At 50.9% G+C, this 15862-nt stretch overlaps 1 protein-coding gene across 2 annotated transcripts in view; it reads right to left on the bottom strand.

Moving 5' to 3' along the window:
• Positions 1-345: 345 nt before the first annotated feature.
• Positions 346-15862, bottom strand: part of LOC311123784 (STAM-binding protein-like A) — a 31362-nt gene continuing 15845 nt past the window's right edge. The window contains exons 9-11 of one of the 2 annotated variants that reach the window (XM_084198015.1): positions 5231-5343; positions 2192-2291; positions 346-1973 (exon numbers count right to left, since the gene is read on the bottom strand). In XM_084198015.1, coding sequence (XP_084054141.1) covers positions 1917-1973; positions 2192-2291; positions 5231-5343 — 270 coding nt within the window. In that variant the 3' untranslated portion in view covers positions 346-1916. Of the gene's footprint in view, positions 1974-2191; positions 2292-5230; positions 5344-5534; positions 5678-15862 lie in introns of those variants that run through there. The other variant, XM_084198016.1, reaches the window with a different exon arrangement.

The raw sequence follows: 15862 nt of genomic DNA, 5'->3' as shown, positions 1-15862 counted from the left end.
AGAGAGAGGGTGGAGGGAGAGAGAGAGGGTGGAGGAGGATAGAGAGGGGGTGGAGGGAGAGAGAGAGGGTGGAGGGAGAGAGAGAGGGTGGAGGGAGAGAGAGAGGGTGGAGGAGGATAGAGACGGGGTGGAAGGATAGAGAGAGGGTGGAGGATAGAGAGAGAGGGTAATAGAAGAGCATACCTCAAAACATGTTCTATTATTTGTCTCCCCCTACTGGATATATTTGGGAAAGCAAAAGAAGCAATCGTCAGATGGGGAAGTTCCTCTTTCTTAAAACACAGTGAAGTGCTTCCACACCCATTGAACATGGCAAGTTATACTGAAACAGAGCAGAGACAGAATACTAGTCTGGCCATTTAATTACAGTTGAAGACATTGAGAACCATCAAAAGCAGCCTGACAAGTTATTAATGGGACATAGAAGGAAGTATGGACATACAAATAATAGTTATTAATCATATGGTATGTTACAGCATTAGTACAACAGTTGTACACATTCATTTCTTCAACTGCTGTCTAAACAGACATAAAGTATATAACTCCTTTAATAAAGCACTAGACATTCTTTAGATAGTATTACAAACCATGTCATCTGCTGCGTTCAACAGGGCACAACGTCGTGGAATGGCTCCAGTTTCCCCTCGGTACAGATCTAGAATCAGCTTCCCTCCCCCAAACCTGACCTTAACCGTTAGTGGGGGGAAATGCCAAATCCAAGACCAGCATCTAGGGGCAACTTCGGAGAACATCCAGAACATCCAGATAAAAATAGATAGTATTGAAAAGGAATGCCTCTCCCGTCAGCTCAGTTCATTGTCTTTCTATCTGCTGCGTTGCAACTCTCCGAGAGACAGTGGATCTGGTAGCCATATTATTATGATGACCACAAACTGGGAGAAATCAATGAGCAACAACAGATGTACTGAGTCACCGTCTCTACTCTCCTTGGCACTTTACTTAGACTGTTATCTCTGCATGCTCTCTGTCAGACCATATACACCACCAGAGGATGGTGAGGGGAGGACAGCTATCTCTGCATGCTCTCTGTCAGACCATATACACCACCAGAGGAAGAGGATGGTGAGGGGAGGAAGAGGACGGCTCATAATAACCAATGAAATGGAAACCATGTTTGAGTTTGAAACAATTCCATTTATTCAGCTCCAGCCACGAGCCCGTCCTCCCCTGGCTACACGAGACAGTTCTGTAGGATAGATCCTCTCACATTGTCTGTAGTTCCTCTCTGATGTGAGACAGCCAGTTGGAGACAGTTAGTCAGTCTGTGAGACAGTTTTTTAACCAGATATGCTCAGAGCAAAAAAGCACAAAACCGGCAAAAAGGATATGACATCATAAACAGACTATTGGCAGCAGGCCTAGCGGAGCTTTATGGAGTGATAGTCACCTCTGGAAAGAAATAACTTTTTATTTTTTAAGGAAAGACTAAGACAGAAAAGCGGGCATGTCCTGATTGGTACAACAGCTCTCACTCACCTCACTCACCTCACTCACCTCACTCACTCATCCATAAATTACCAGAATTTTCAGCAAGATGTCAGCCAGCCAGCCGGCCAGTCAGCCGGCCAAGTGTGTCAGTGTTATGTTACTTGTCATGTCCCCGTGCAGCTCAGTTGGTAGAGCATGGCGCTTGCAACGCCAGGGTTGTGGGTTCGTTTCCCACGGGGGGCCAGTATGAAATATGTATGCACTCACTAACTGTAAGTCGCTCTGGATAACAGCGTCTGCTCAATGACTAAAATGTAAATGTAAATTTTGTGTGTTTTTTGTGGACCCCAGGAAGAGTAGCTGCTGCTTCTTCAAAAGCTAATGGGGATCCAGATAAACAAATCCAGTCAGTCAACCAGACAGCCAGCCAGTGTTTGGTGTGCAGATCCCCAGTCCAGAGGCAGCCATCACCGCAGGTCCAACATGATGACTCTGTCATCGGTGATGGTGATGTGTCCTGCTCCCTGGAGGTGAACACAGAGGAGAACGTGACTTTTGGGATCCTCAAAATGTTGATATCTTTCTAGATGGAACCCTATACAGTGCACTGATCAGGCCGCTTCAAAAGGGAAGTGGGTAAAGAGGTGGTAAAGAGGTGGTAAAGAGGTGGTAAAGAGGTGGTAAAGAGGTGGTAAAGAGGTGGTAAAGAGGTGGTAAAGAGGTGGTAAAGAGGTGTACTCACAGTGAAGAGTGGAGGGTCTTTGCTGTGAGGGTGGAAGCCTTTCTGTTTACACGTTGAGATCTCATCCATCCCACGATCTGTTATCCTGAAGTATCCCGTCCTACACACACACACACACAGTCTGTTATCCTGAAGTATCCCGTCCTACACACACACACACACACAGTCTGTTATCCTGAAGTATCCCGTCCTACACACACACACACACAGTCTGTTATCCTGAAGTATCCCGTCCTACACACACACACACACAGTCTGTTATCCTGAAGTATCCCGTCCTACACACACACACACACACAGTCTGTTATCCTGAAGTATCCCGTCCTACACACACACACACACACACAGTCTGTTATCCTGAAGTATCCCGTCCTACACACACACAGTCTGTTATCCTGAAGTATACCATCCTACACACACACAGTCTGTTATCCTGAAGTATCCCGTCCTACACACACACAGTCTGTTATCCTGAAGTATCCCGTCCTACACACACACACACAGTCTGTTATCCTGAAGTATCCCGTCCTACACACACACACACACACAGTCTGTTATCCTGAAGTATCCCGTCCTACACACACACACACAGTCTGTTATCCTGAAGTATCCCGTCCTACACACACACAGTCTGTTATCCTGAAGTATCCCGTCCTACACACACACAGTCTGTTATCCTGAAGTATCCCGTCCTACACACACACAGTCTGTTATCCTGAAGTATCCCGTCCTACACACACACAGTCTGTTATCCTGAAGTATCCCGTCCTACACACACACAGTCTGTTATCCTGAAGTATCCCGTCCTACACACACACAGTCTGTTATCCTGAAGTATCCCGTCCTACACACACACAGTCTGTTATCCTGAAGTATCCCGTCCTACACACACACACACACACAGTCTGTTATCCTGAAGTATCCCGTCCTACACACACACACACAGTCTGTTATCCTGAAGTATCCCGTCCTACACACACACACACACACAGTCTGTTATCCTGAAGTATCCCGTCCTACACACACACACACAGTCTGTTATCCTGAAGTATCCCGTCCTACACACACACACAGTCTGTTATCCTGAAGTATCCCGTCCTACACACACACAGTCTGTTATCCTGAAGTATCCCGTCCTACACACACAGTCTGTTATCCTGAAGTATCCCGTCCTACACACACACAGTCTGTTATCCTGAAGTATCCCGTCCTACACACACACAGTCTGTTATCCTGAAGTATCCCGTCCTACACACACAGTCTGTTATCCTGAAGTATCCCGTCCTACACACACACAGTCTGTTATCCTGAAGTATCCCGTCCTACACACACACACACAGTCTGTTATCCTGAAGTATCCCGTCCTACACACACACACACAGTCTGTTATCCTGAAGTATCCCGTCCTACACACACACAGTCTGTTAGTCTGAAGTATCCCGTCCTACACACACACACACACAGTCTGTTATCCTGAAGTATCCCGTCCTACACACACACACACACACAGTCTGTTATCCTGAAGTATCCCGTCCTACACACACACACACACACAGTCTGTTATCCTGAAGTATCCCGTCCTACACACACACAGTCTGTTATCCTGAAGTATCCCATCCTACACACACACAGTCTGTTATCCTGAAGTATCCCGTCCTACACACACACAGTCTGTTATCCTGAAGTATCCCGTCCTACACACACACACACAGTCTGTTATCCTGAAGTATCCCGTCCTACACACACACACACACACAGTCTGTTATCCTGAAGTATCCCGTCCTACACACACACAGTCTGTTAGTCTGAAGTATCCCGTCCTACACACACACACACACAGTCTGTTATCCTGAAGTATCCCGTCCTACACACACACACACACACACACACAGTCTGTTATCCTGAAGTATCCCGTCCTACACACACACACACACACAGTCTGTTATCCTGAAGTATCCCGTCCTACACACACACAGTCTGTTATCCTGAAGTATCCCGTCCTACACACACACACACACAGTCTGTTATCCTGAAGTATCCCGTCCTACACACACACAGTCTGTTATCCTGAAGTATCCCGTCCTACACACACACACACAGTCTGTTATCCTGAAGTATCCCGTCCTACACACACACACAGTCTGTTATCCTGAAGTATCCCGTCCTACACACACACACACACACAGTCTGTTATCCTGAAGTATCCCGTCCTACACACACACAGTCTGTTATCCTGAAGTATCCCGTCCTACACACACACAGTCTGTTATCCTGAAGTATCCCGTCCTACACACACACAGTCTGTTATCCTGAAGTATCCCGTCCTACACACACACAGTCTGTTATCCTGAAGTATCCCGTCCTACACACACACAGTCTGTTATCCTGAAGTATCCCGTCCTACACACACACAGTCTGTTATCCTGAAGTATCCCGTCCTACACACACACACACAGTCTGTTATCCTGAAGTATCCCGTCCTACACACACACACACACACAGTCTGTTATCCTGAAGTATCCCGTCCTACACACACACACACAGTCTGTTATCCTGAAGTATCCCGTCCTACACACACACAGTCTGTTATCCTGAAGTATCCCGTCCTACACACACACAGTCTGTTATCCTGAAGTATCCCGTCCTACACACACAGTCTGTTATCCTGAAGTATCCCGTCCTACACACACACAGTCTGTTATCCTGAAGTATCCCGTCCTACACACACACAGTCTGTTATCCTGAAGTATCCCGTCCTACACACACAGTCTGTTATCCTGAAGTATCCCGTCCTACACACACACAGTCTGTTATCCTGAAGTATCCCGTCCTACACACACACACACAGTCTGTTATCCTGAAGTATCCCGTCCTACACACACACACACAGTCTGTTATCCTGAAGTATCCCGTCCTACACACACACAGTCTGTTAGTCTGAAGCAGCCCGTCTATAATAACAACATCCATTATTGGGCTGAACACTGCATTACAGACTGTGGCTTTAAATGGTGACGAAGGCAGTGTGTCTAGACTCACTCGTTGAACTTGGGTGAGCAGACGATAGCGATAGCCTCTGGCATCATCAGCTGGTAGGAACAGTGTGTGTGGAGATCCACACTGGACAGGAAGGCTGTCTGAGTGGGGTGGGTCTGAAACAATACAAACATATATACACTCGGCTGTCTGTGTGGGTCTGAAACAATACAAACATATATACACTCGGCTGTCTAGTGGGGTGGGTCTGAAACAATACAAACATATATACACTCGGCTGTCTAGTGGGGTGGGTCTGAAACAATACAAACATATATACACTCGGCTGTCTGTGTGGGGTGGGTCTGAAACAATACAAACATATATACACTCGGCTGTCTAGTGGGGTGGGTCTGAAACAATACAAACATATATACACTCGGCTGTCTAGTGGGGTGGGTCTGAAACAATACAAACATATATACACTCGGCTGTCTGAGTGGGGTGGGTCTGAAACAATACAAACATATATACACTCGGCTGTCTAGTGGGGTGGGTCTGAAACAATACAAACATATATACACTCGGCTGTCTAGTGGGGTGGGTCTGAAACAATACAAACATATATACACTCGGCTGTCTGTGTGGGTCTGAAACAATACAAACATATATACACTCGGCTGTCTGGGTGGGTCTGAAACAATACAAACATATATACACTCGGCTGTCTGTGTGGGTCTGAAACAATACAAACATATATACACTCGGCTGTCTAGTGGGGTGGGTCTGAAACAATACAAACATATATACACTCGGCTGTCTGTGTGGGGTGGGTCTGAAACAATACAAACATATATACACTCAACAAAAATATAAAGGGGGTGGATCAGCTTTAATATTGCAGATAGGATTGGAACTTCCATCAATGTAATTGTCTGCATCACTTCCAATGTGTGTGTGTGTGTATATTATATATATATATATATATATATATATATATATATATATATATATATATATATATATATATATATATATATATATATATATATATATATATATATATATATATATATTATACACACACACTACCGTTCAAAAGTTTGGGGTCACTTAGAAATGTCCTTGTTTTCCGTCAAAACATTCTTAAATGAGTTTGAATAGGAAATATAGTAAAATGAATAGGAAATGTCATCATTGACAAGGTTAGAAATAATTATTTTTTATTGAAATAATAATTGTGTCCTTCAAACTTTGCTTTCGTCAAAGAAGCCTCCATTTGCAGCAATTACAGCCTTGCAGACCTTTGGCATTCTAGTTGTCAATTTGTTGAGGTAATCTGAAGAGATTTCACCCCATGCTTCCTGAAGCACCTCCCGCAAGTTGGATTGGCTTGATGGGCACTTCTTACGTACCATACAGTCAAGCTGCTCCCACAACAGCTCAATAGGGTTGAGATCCGGTGACTGTGCTGGCCACTCCATTATAGACAGAATACCAGCTGACTGCTTCTTCCCTAAATAGTTCTTGCATAGTTTGGGGCTGTGCTTTGGGTCATTGTCATGTTGTAGGAGGAAATTGGCTCCAATCAAACGCCGTCCACAGGGTATGTGATGGTCCTGCAGAGCACCTTCCCTCTCGCCCTTGGCTCTCCGTCTATATAGTTATATTCACACACATCCTAGCTTAAAGCCCCTCCATCTTGGTATCCCTCTCTCTACCGCTCCGCCCGCTCCCTTAGTCTCTCTACCGCTCCGCCCGCTCCCTTAGTCTCTCTACCGCTCCCTTAGTCTCTCTACCGCTCCTTTAGTCTCTCTACCGCTCCGCCCGCTCCCTTAGTCTCTCTACCGCTCCCTTAGTCTCTCTACCGCTCCTTTAGTCTCTCTACCGCTCCGCCCGCTCCCTTAGTCTCTCTACCGCTCCCTTAGTCTCTCTACCACTCCGCCCGCTCCCTTAGTCTCTCTACCGCTCCGCCCGCTCCCTTAGTCTCTCTACCGCTCCCTTAGTCTCTCTACCGCTCCGCCCACACCCTTAGTCTCTCTACCGCTCCGCCCGCTCCCTTAGTCTCTCTACCGCTCCCTTAGTCTCTCTACCACTCCGCCCGCTCCCTTAGTCTCTCTACCGCTCCGCCCGCTCCCTTAGTCTCTCTACCGCTCCGCCCGCTCCCTTAGTCTCTCTACCGCTCCCTTAGTCTCTCTACCGCTCCGCCCACTCCCTTAGTCTCTACCGCTCCACCCGTTCCCTGTCTCTCTACCACTCCGCCCGCTCCCTTAGTCTCTCTACCACTCCGCCCGCTCCCTTAGTCTCTCTACCGCTCCGCCCGTTCCCTTAGTCTCTCTACCGCTCCCTTAGTCTCTCTACTGCTCCCTTAGTCTCTCTACCGCTCCCTTAGTCTCTCTACCGCTCCCTTAGTCTCTCTACCGCTCCCTTAGTCTCTCTACCGCTCCCTTAGTCTCTCTACCGCTCCGCCCGCCCCCTTAGTCTCTCTACCGCTCCGCCCGCTCCCTTAGTCTCTCTACCGCTCCGCCCGCTCCCTTAGTCTCTCTACCGCTCCGCCCGCTCCCTTAGTCTCTCTACCGCTCCGCCCGCTCCCTTAGTCTCTCTACCGCTCCGCCCGCTCCCTTAGTCTCTCTACCGCTCCCTTAGTCTCTCTACCGCTCCGCCCACTCCCTTAGTCTCTCTACCGCTCCGCCCGTTCCCTGTCTCTCTACCACTCCGCCCGCTCCCTTAGTCTCTCTACCGCTCCGCCCGTTCCCTTAGTCTCTCTACCGCTCCGCCCGCCCCCTTAGTCTCTCTACCGCTCCGCCCGCCCCCTTAGTCTCTCTACCGCTCCGCCCGCCCCCTTAGTCTCTCTACCGCTCCGCCCGCTCCCTTAGTCTCTCTACCGCTCCGCCCGTTCCCTGTCTCTCTACCGCTCCGCCCGCTCCCTTAGTCTCTCTACCGCTCCGCCCGTTCCCTTAGTCTCTCTACCGCTCCGTCCGTTCCCTTAGTCTCTCTACCGCTCCGCCCGCTCCCTTAGTCTCTCTACCGCTCCGCCCGCTCCCTTAGTCTCTCTACCGCTCCCTTAGTCTCTCTACCGCTCCTTTAGTCTCTCTACCGCTCCGCCCGCTCCCTTAGTCTCTCTACCGCTCCCTTAGTCTCTCTACCACTCCGCCCGCTCCCTTAGTCTCTCTACCGCTCCGCCCGCTCCCTTAGTCTCTCTACCGCTCCCTTAGTCTCTCTACCGCTCCGCCCACACCCTTAGTCTCTCTACCGCTCCGCCCGCTCCCTTAGTCTCTCTACCGCTCCCTTAGTCTCTCTACCACTCCGCCCGCTCCCTTAGTCTCTCTACCGCTCCGCCCACTCCCTTAGTCTCTCTACCGCTCCCTTAGTCTCTCTACCGCTCCGCCCACTCCCTTAGTCTCTACCGCTCCACCCGTTCCCTGTCTCTCTACCACTCCGCCCGCTCCCTTAGTCTCTCTACCACTCCGCCCGCTCCCTTAGTCTCTCTACCGCTCCGCCCGTTCCCTTAGTCTCTCTACCGCTCCCTTAGTCTCTCTACTGCTCCCTTAGTCTCTCTACCGCTCCCTTAGTCTCTCTACCGCTCTACCCGCTCCCTTAGTCTCTCTATCGCTCCCTTAGTCTCTCTACCACTCCGCCCGCTCCCTTAGTCTCTCTACCGCTCCGCCCACTCCCTTAGTCTCTCTACCGCTCCCTTAGTCTCTCTACCGCTCCGCCCACTCCCTTAGTCTCTACCGCTCCACCCGTTCCCTGTCTCTCTACCACTCCGCCCGCTCCCTTAGTCTCTCTACCACTCCGCCCGCTCCCTTAGTCTCTCTACCGCTCCGCCCGTTCCCTTAGTCTCTCTACCGCTCCCTTAGTCTCTCTACTGCTCCCTTAGTCTCTCTACCGCTCCCTTAGTCTCTCTACCGCTCTACCCGCTCCCTTAGTCTCTCTATCGCTCCCTTAGTCTCTCTACCGCTCCCTTAGTCTCTCTACCGCTCCGCCCGCTCCCTTAGTCTCTCTACCGCTCCCTTAGTCTCTCTACCGCTCCCTTAGTCTCTCTACCGCTCCGCCCGCCCCCTTAGTCTCTCTACCGCTCCGCCCACTCCCTTAGTCTCTCTACCGCTCCGCCCGCTCCCTTAGTCTCTCTACCGCTCCGCCCGCTCCCTTAGTCTCTCTACCGCTCCGCCCGCTCCCTTAGTCTCTCTACCGCTCCCTTAGTCTCTCTACCGCTCCGCCCACTCCCTTAGTCTCTCTACCGCTCCGCCCGTTCCCTGTCTCTCTACCACTCCGCCCGCTCCCTTAGTCTCTCTACCGCTCCGCCCGTTCCCTTAGTCTCTCTACCGCTCCGCCCGCCCCCTTAGTCTCTCTACCGCTCCGCCCGCCCCCTTAGTCTCTCTACCGCTCCACCCGCTCCCTTAGTCTCTCTACCACTCCCTTAGTCTCTACCGCTCCACCCGTTCCCTTAGTCTCTCTATCGCTCCCTTAGTCTCTCTACCGCTCCGCCCGCTCCCTTAGTCTCTCTACCGCTCCGCCCGTTCCCTGTCTCTCTACCGCTCCGCCCGCTCCCTTAGTCTCTCTACCGCTCCGCCCGTTCCCTTAGTCTCTCTACCGCTCCGTCCGTTCCCTTAGTCTCTCTACCGCTCCGCCCGCTCCCTTAGTCTCTCTACCGCTCCGCCCGCTCCCTTAGTCTCTCTACCGCTCCGCCCGCTCCCTTAGTCTCTCTACCGCTCCGCCCACTCCCTTAGTCTCTCTACCGCTCCGCCCGCTCCCTTAGTCTCTCTACCGCTCCGCCCGCTCCCTTAGTCTCTCTACCGCTCCGCCCACTCCCTTAGTCTCTCTACCGCTCCCTTAGTCTCTCTACCGCTCCGCCCGCTCCCTTAGTCTCTCTATCGCTCCCTTAGTCTATCTACCTTAGTCTCTCTACCGCTCCTCCCGCTCCCTTAGTCTCTCTACCGCTCCCTTAGTCTCTCTACCGCTCCCTTAGTCTCTCTACCGCTCCGCCCACTCCCTTAGTCTCTCTACCGCTCCGCCCGTTCCCTGTCTCTCTACCACTCCGCCCACTCCCTTAGTCTCTCTACCGCTCCGCCCGTTCCCTTAGTCTCTCTACCGCTCCGCCCGCCCCCTTAGTCTCTCTACCGCTCCGCCCGCCCCCTTAGTCTCTCTACCGCTCCGCCCGCTCCCTTAGTCTCTGTACCGCTCCGCCCGCTCCCTTAGTCTCTCTACCGCTCCGCCCGTTCCCTGTCTCTCTACCACTCCGCCCGCTCCCTTAGTCTCTCTACCGCTCCGCCCGTTCCCTTAGTCTCTCTATCGCTCCGCCCGCCCCCTTAGTCTCTCTACCGCTCCACCCGCTCCCTTAGTCTCTCTACCACTCCCTTAGTCTCTACCGCTCCACCCGTTCCCTTAGTCTCTCTATCGCTCCCTTAGTCTCTCTACCGCTCCCTTAGTCTCTCTACCGCTCCCTTAGTCTCTCTACCGCTCCGCCCGCTCCCTTAGTCTCTCTACCGCTCCGCCCGTTCCCTGTCTCTCTACCACTCCGCCCGCTCCCTTAGTCTCTCTACCGCTCCGCCCGTTCCCTTAGTCTCTCTACCGCTCCGTCCGTTCCCTTAGTCTCTCTACCGCTCCGCCCGCCCCCCTAGTCTCTCTACCGCTCCGCCCACTCCCTTAGTCTCTACCGCTCCCTTAGTCTCTCTACCGCTCCGCCCGCTCCCTTAGTCTCTCTACCGCTCCCTTAGTCTCTCTACCGCTCCGCCCGCTCCCTTAGTCTCTCTACCGCTCCCTTAGTCTCTCTACCGCTCCGCCCGCTCCCTTAGTCTCTCTACCGCTCCGCCCGTTCCCTCAGTCTCTCTACCACTCCTCCCGCTCCCTTAGTCTCTCTACCGCTCCACCCGTTCCCTTAGTCTCTCTACCGCTCCGCCCGCCCCCTTAGTCTCTCTACCGCTCCGTCCGCTCCCTTAGTCTCTCTACCGCTCCGCCCGCTCCCTTAGTCTCTCTACCGCTCCGCCCACTCCCTTAGTCTCTCTACCGCTCCGCCCGCTCCCTTAGTCTCTCTACCGCTCCCTTAGTCTCTCTACCGCTCCTTTAGTCTCTCTACCGCTCCGCCCGCTCCCTTAGTCTCTCTACCGCTCTGCCCGCTCCCTTAGTCTCTCTACCGCTCCGCCCGCTCCCTTAGTCTCTCTACCGCTCCACCCGCTCCCTTAGTCTCTCTACCGCTCCGCCCGCTCCCTTAGTCGCTCTACCGCTCCGCCCACTCCCTTAGTCTCTCTACCGCTCCGCCCGCTCCCTTAGTCTCTCTACCGCTCCCTTAGTCTCTCTACCGCTCCGCCCACTCCCTTAGTCTCTCTACCGCTCCCTTAGTCTCTCTACCGCTCCGCCCGCTCCCTTAGTCTCTCTACCGCTCCGCCCGTTCCCTCAGTCTCTCTACCACTCCTCCCGCTCCCTTAGTCTCTCTACCGCTCCACCCGTTCCCTTAGTCTCTCTACCGCTCCGCCCGCCCCCTTAGTCTCTCTACCGCTCCGTCCGCTCCCTTAGTCTCTCTACCGCTCCGCCCGCTCCCTTAGTCTCTCTACCGCTCCGCCCGCTCCCTTAGTCTCTCTACCGCTCCGCCCGCTCCCTTAGTCTCTCTACCGCTCCCTTAGTCTCTCTACCGCTCCTTTAGTCTCTCTACCGCTCCGCCCGCTCCCTTAGTCTCTCTACCGCTCTGCCCGCTCCCTTAGTCTCTCTACCGCTCCGCCCGCTCCCTTAGTCTCTCTACCGCTCCACCCGCTCCCTTAGTCTCTCTACCGCTCCGCCCGCTCCCTTAGTCTCTCTACCGCTCCGCCCGCTCCCTTAGTCTCTCTACCGCTCTGCCCGCTCCCTTAGTCTCTCTACCGCTCTGCCCGCTCCCTTAGTCTCTCTACCGCTCCCTTAGTCTCTCTACCGCTCCCTTAGTCTCTCTACCGCTCCGCCCACTCCCTTAGTCTCTCTACCGCTCCGCCCGCTCCCTTAGTCTCTCTACCGCTCCCTTAGTCTCTCTACCGCTCCTTTAGTCTCTCTACCGCTCCTCCCACTCCCTTAGTCTTTGAAAGCGGCTAAATTTGACTTTTATTCAGTTCAGAATCAATAGTAATACAATCAACCAATCCCTCATCTTGCAAAAACACTAATGTTCAGTTTAAACTCTGTTCAACCCCGGCTCTCCCGGGCTTGACCTGAAGACTGATTGTTGGACATGACAGGTCCATCCTTAATCTTTCAAACATACACAAACCCCACCCCATCATGCTGTAATCAATCAAGAAGACGCCCAAGGAGAGACAATGGGTTTAGCCTGAACTCTGTTCAACCCCGGCTCGCTCCAGGGATCTGCCCAAGGAGAGCCACAGGGTTCAACCCTGGCTCGCTCCAGGGATCTGCCTAAGGAGAGCCACAGGGTTCAACCCTGGTTCGCTCCAGGGATCTGCCCAAGGAGAGCCACAGGGTTCAATCCTGGCTCGCTCCAGGGATCTGCCCAAGGAGAGCCACAGGGTTCAACCCTGGTTCGCTCCAGGGATCTGCCCAAGGAGAGCCACAGGGTTCAACCCTGGTTCACTCCAGGGATCTGCCCAAGAAGAGCCACAGGGTTCAACCCTGGTTCGCTCCAGGGATCTGCCCAAGGAGAGCCACAGGGTTCAACCCTGGTTCGCTCCAGGGATCTGCCCAAGGAGAGCCACAGGGTTCAACCCTGGCTTGCTCCAGGGATCTGCCCAAGGAGAGCCACAGGGTTCAACCCTGGTTCGCTCCAGGGATCTGCCCAAGGAGAGCCACAGGGTCATAGTCTGGCTCGCTCCAGGGATCTGCCCAAGGAGAGCCACCCTGGTTCGCTCCAGGGATCTGCCCAAGGAGAGCCACAGGGTCATAGTCTGGTTCGCTCCAGGGATATGCCCAAGGAGAGCCACAGGGTCATAGTCTGGTTCGCTCCAGGGATATGCCCAAGGAGAGCCACAGGGTCATAGTCTGGTTCGCTCCAGGGATATGCCCAAGGAGAGCCACAGGGTCATAGTCTGGTTCGCTCCAGGGATATGCCCAAGGAGAGCCACAGGGTCATAGTCTGGTTCGCTCCAGGGATCTGCCCAAGGAGAGCCACAGGGTCATAGTCTGGTTCGCTCCAGGGATATGCCCAAGGAGAGCCACAGGGTCATAGTCTGGTTCCAGTCACAGATAACATAAGACTACTGTAGAATTTGACCCAATGACAGGGCAGATGCCCATTTTACACACACACAAACCTAGTGAGAGGAATTCACTAAGTCCTTGCCTAGCAACAGCAATGTACCAATGTTTAATAATATAATAATAATATGCCATTTAGCAGACTCCTTGTTTGTCATGTGTGTAATTAACTTTGGTTATACTAAAAAAAATATTCATCAGCCTCTGTACGCCTATGTAGATATTCCATTAAAAATCAGCCGTTTCCAGCTACAATAGCCATTTACAACATTAACAATGTCTACACTGTATTTCTGATCAATTTGATGTTATTTTAATGGACAAAAAAAAGAGGCTTTTCTTTCGAAAACAAGGACATTTCTAAGTGACCCCAAACTTTTGAATGGTAGTATGTATGTATGTACAGTGAGGGAAAAAAGTATTTGATCCCCTGCTGATTTTGTACGTTTGCCCACTGACAAAGACATGATCAGTCTATAATTTTAATGGTAGGTTTATTTGAACAGTGAGAGACAGAATAACAACAAAAAAATCCTGAAATACGCATGTCAAAAATGTTATAAATTGATTTGCATTTTAATGAGGGAAATAAGTATTTGACCCCCTCTCAATCAGAAAGATTTCTGGCTCCCAGGTGTCTTTTATACAGGGAACGAGCTGAGATTAGGAGCACACTTTTAAAGGGAGTGCTCCTAATCTCATTTTGTTACCTGTATAAAAGACACCTGTCCACAGAAGAAATCAATCAATCAGATTCCAAACTCTCCGCCATGGCCAAGACCAAAGAGCTCTCCAAGGATGTCAGGGACAAGATTGTAGACCTACACAAGGCTGGAATGGGCTACAAGGCCATCACCAAGCAGCTTGGTGAGAAGGTGACAGCAGTTGGTGCGATTATTCGCCAATTGAAGAAACACAAAATAACTGTCAATCTCCCTCGGCCTGGGGCTCCATGCAAGATCTCACCTCGTGGAGTTGCAATGATCATGAGAATGGTGAGGAATCAGCCCAGAACTACACGGGAGGATCTTGTCAATGATCTCAAGGCAGCTGGGACCATAGTCACCAAGAAAACAATTGGTAACACACTACGCCGTGAAGGACTGAAATCCTGCAGCGCCCGCAAGGTCCCCTGCTCAAGAAAGCACATATACAGGGCCGTCTGAAGTTTGCCAATGAACATCTGAATGATTCAGAGGAGAACTGGGTGAAAGTGTTGTGGTCAGATGCGACCAAAATCGAGCTCTTTGATGAATACAACTCAACTCGCCGTGTTTGGAGGAGGAGGAATGATGCCTATGACCCCAAGAACACCATCACCACGTCAAACATGGAGGTGGAAACATTATGCTTTGGGGGTGTTTTTCTGCTAAGGGGACAGGACAACTTCACCGCATCAAAGGGACGATGGACGGGGCCATGTACCATCAAATCTTGGGTGAGAACCTCCTTCCCTCAGCCATAGCATTGAAAATGGGTTGTGGATGGGTATTCCAGCATGACAATGACCCAAAACACACGGCCAAGGCAACAAAGGAGTGGCTCAAGAAGAAGCACATTAAGGTCCTGGAGTGGCCTAGCCAGTCTCCAGACCTTAATCCCATAGAAAATCTGTGGAGGGAGCTGAAGGTTCGAGTTGCCAAACGTCAGCCTCGAAACCTTAATGACTTGGAAAAGATCTGCAAAGAGGAGTGGAACAAAATCCCAGTAAATCCCAATATTGCTCAAATGAACAGCAAACCTGGCTTCAAAAAACAAATAAAGCAACACCTCACGGCACAATGCCTCTCCCATATTTGACCTAGATAGTTTGTATGTATTGATATGAAGGCAAAAATATATATACAAATAATAATATATATAAATAAATAAAAATGCATTTGTTGGTTAAGGGCTGTAAGTAAGCATTTCACGGTAATGTCTACACCTGTTGTATTCGGCGCATGTGGCAAATAACATTCGATTTGATTTCCGTGTGCCTTTATTTAAATTGATGTAGTTCTGTCCTTGAGCTGTTCTTGTCTATTAATGTTCTGTATTATGTCATGTTTTGTGTGGACCCCAGGAAGAGTAGCTGCTGCTTTGCAACAGCCAATGGGGATCCTAATAAAATATAAAAAATACCACCCGACCTAGAATACCTCACAATCAAATGCCGACCGCATTACCTCCCTAGAGAATTTTCTTCGGTTATCGTCACAGCCGTGTATATTCCCCCTAAAACCAACACCACGACAGCTTTCAAGGAACTACACTGGACCTTGTGCAAACTGGAAACTGCATATCCTGAGGCTGCATTTATTAAAGCTGGGTACTTTAATAAAGCAAATCTGAAAAAACCCTACCGAAGTTCTATCAACACATCGCATGTAGTTTTGATCACACGGACTGGGACATGTTCCAGGTTAGCTCTGAGAATAACATTGACGTATACACTGACACGGTGACTGAGTTCATCAGGAAGTTTATAGGGGATGTTGTTCCCACTGTGATGATTAAAACCTAACCAAAAAACGTGGATAG

This window comes from Coregonus lavaretus (genome assembly GCF_964263955.1).
Source record: "Coregonus lavaretus genome assembly, contig: HAP1_SCAFFOLD_4355, whole genome shotgun sequence".
NCBI lineage: Eukaryota > Metazoa > Chordata > Actinopteri > Salmoniformes > Salmonidae > Coregonus > Coregonus lavaretus.
This window is presented reverse-complemented; position numbering and strand designations above follow the sequence as displayed.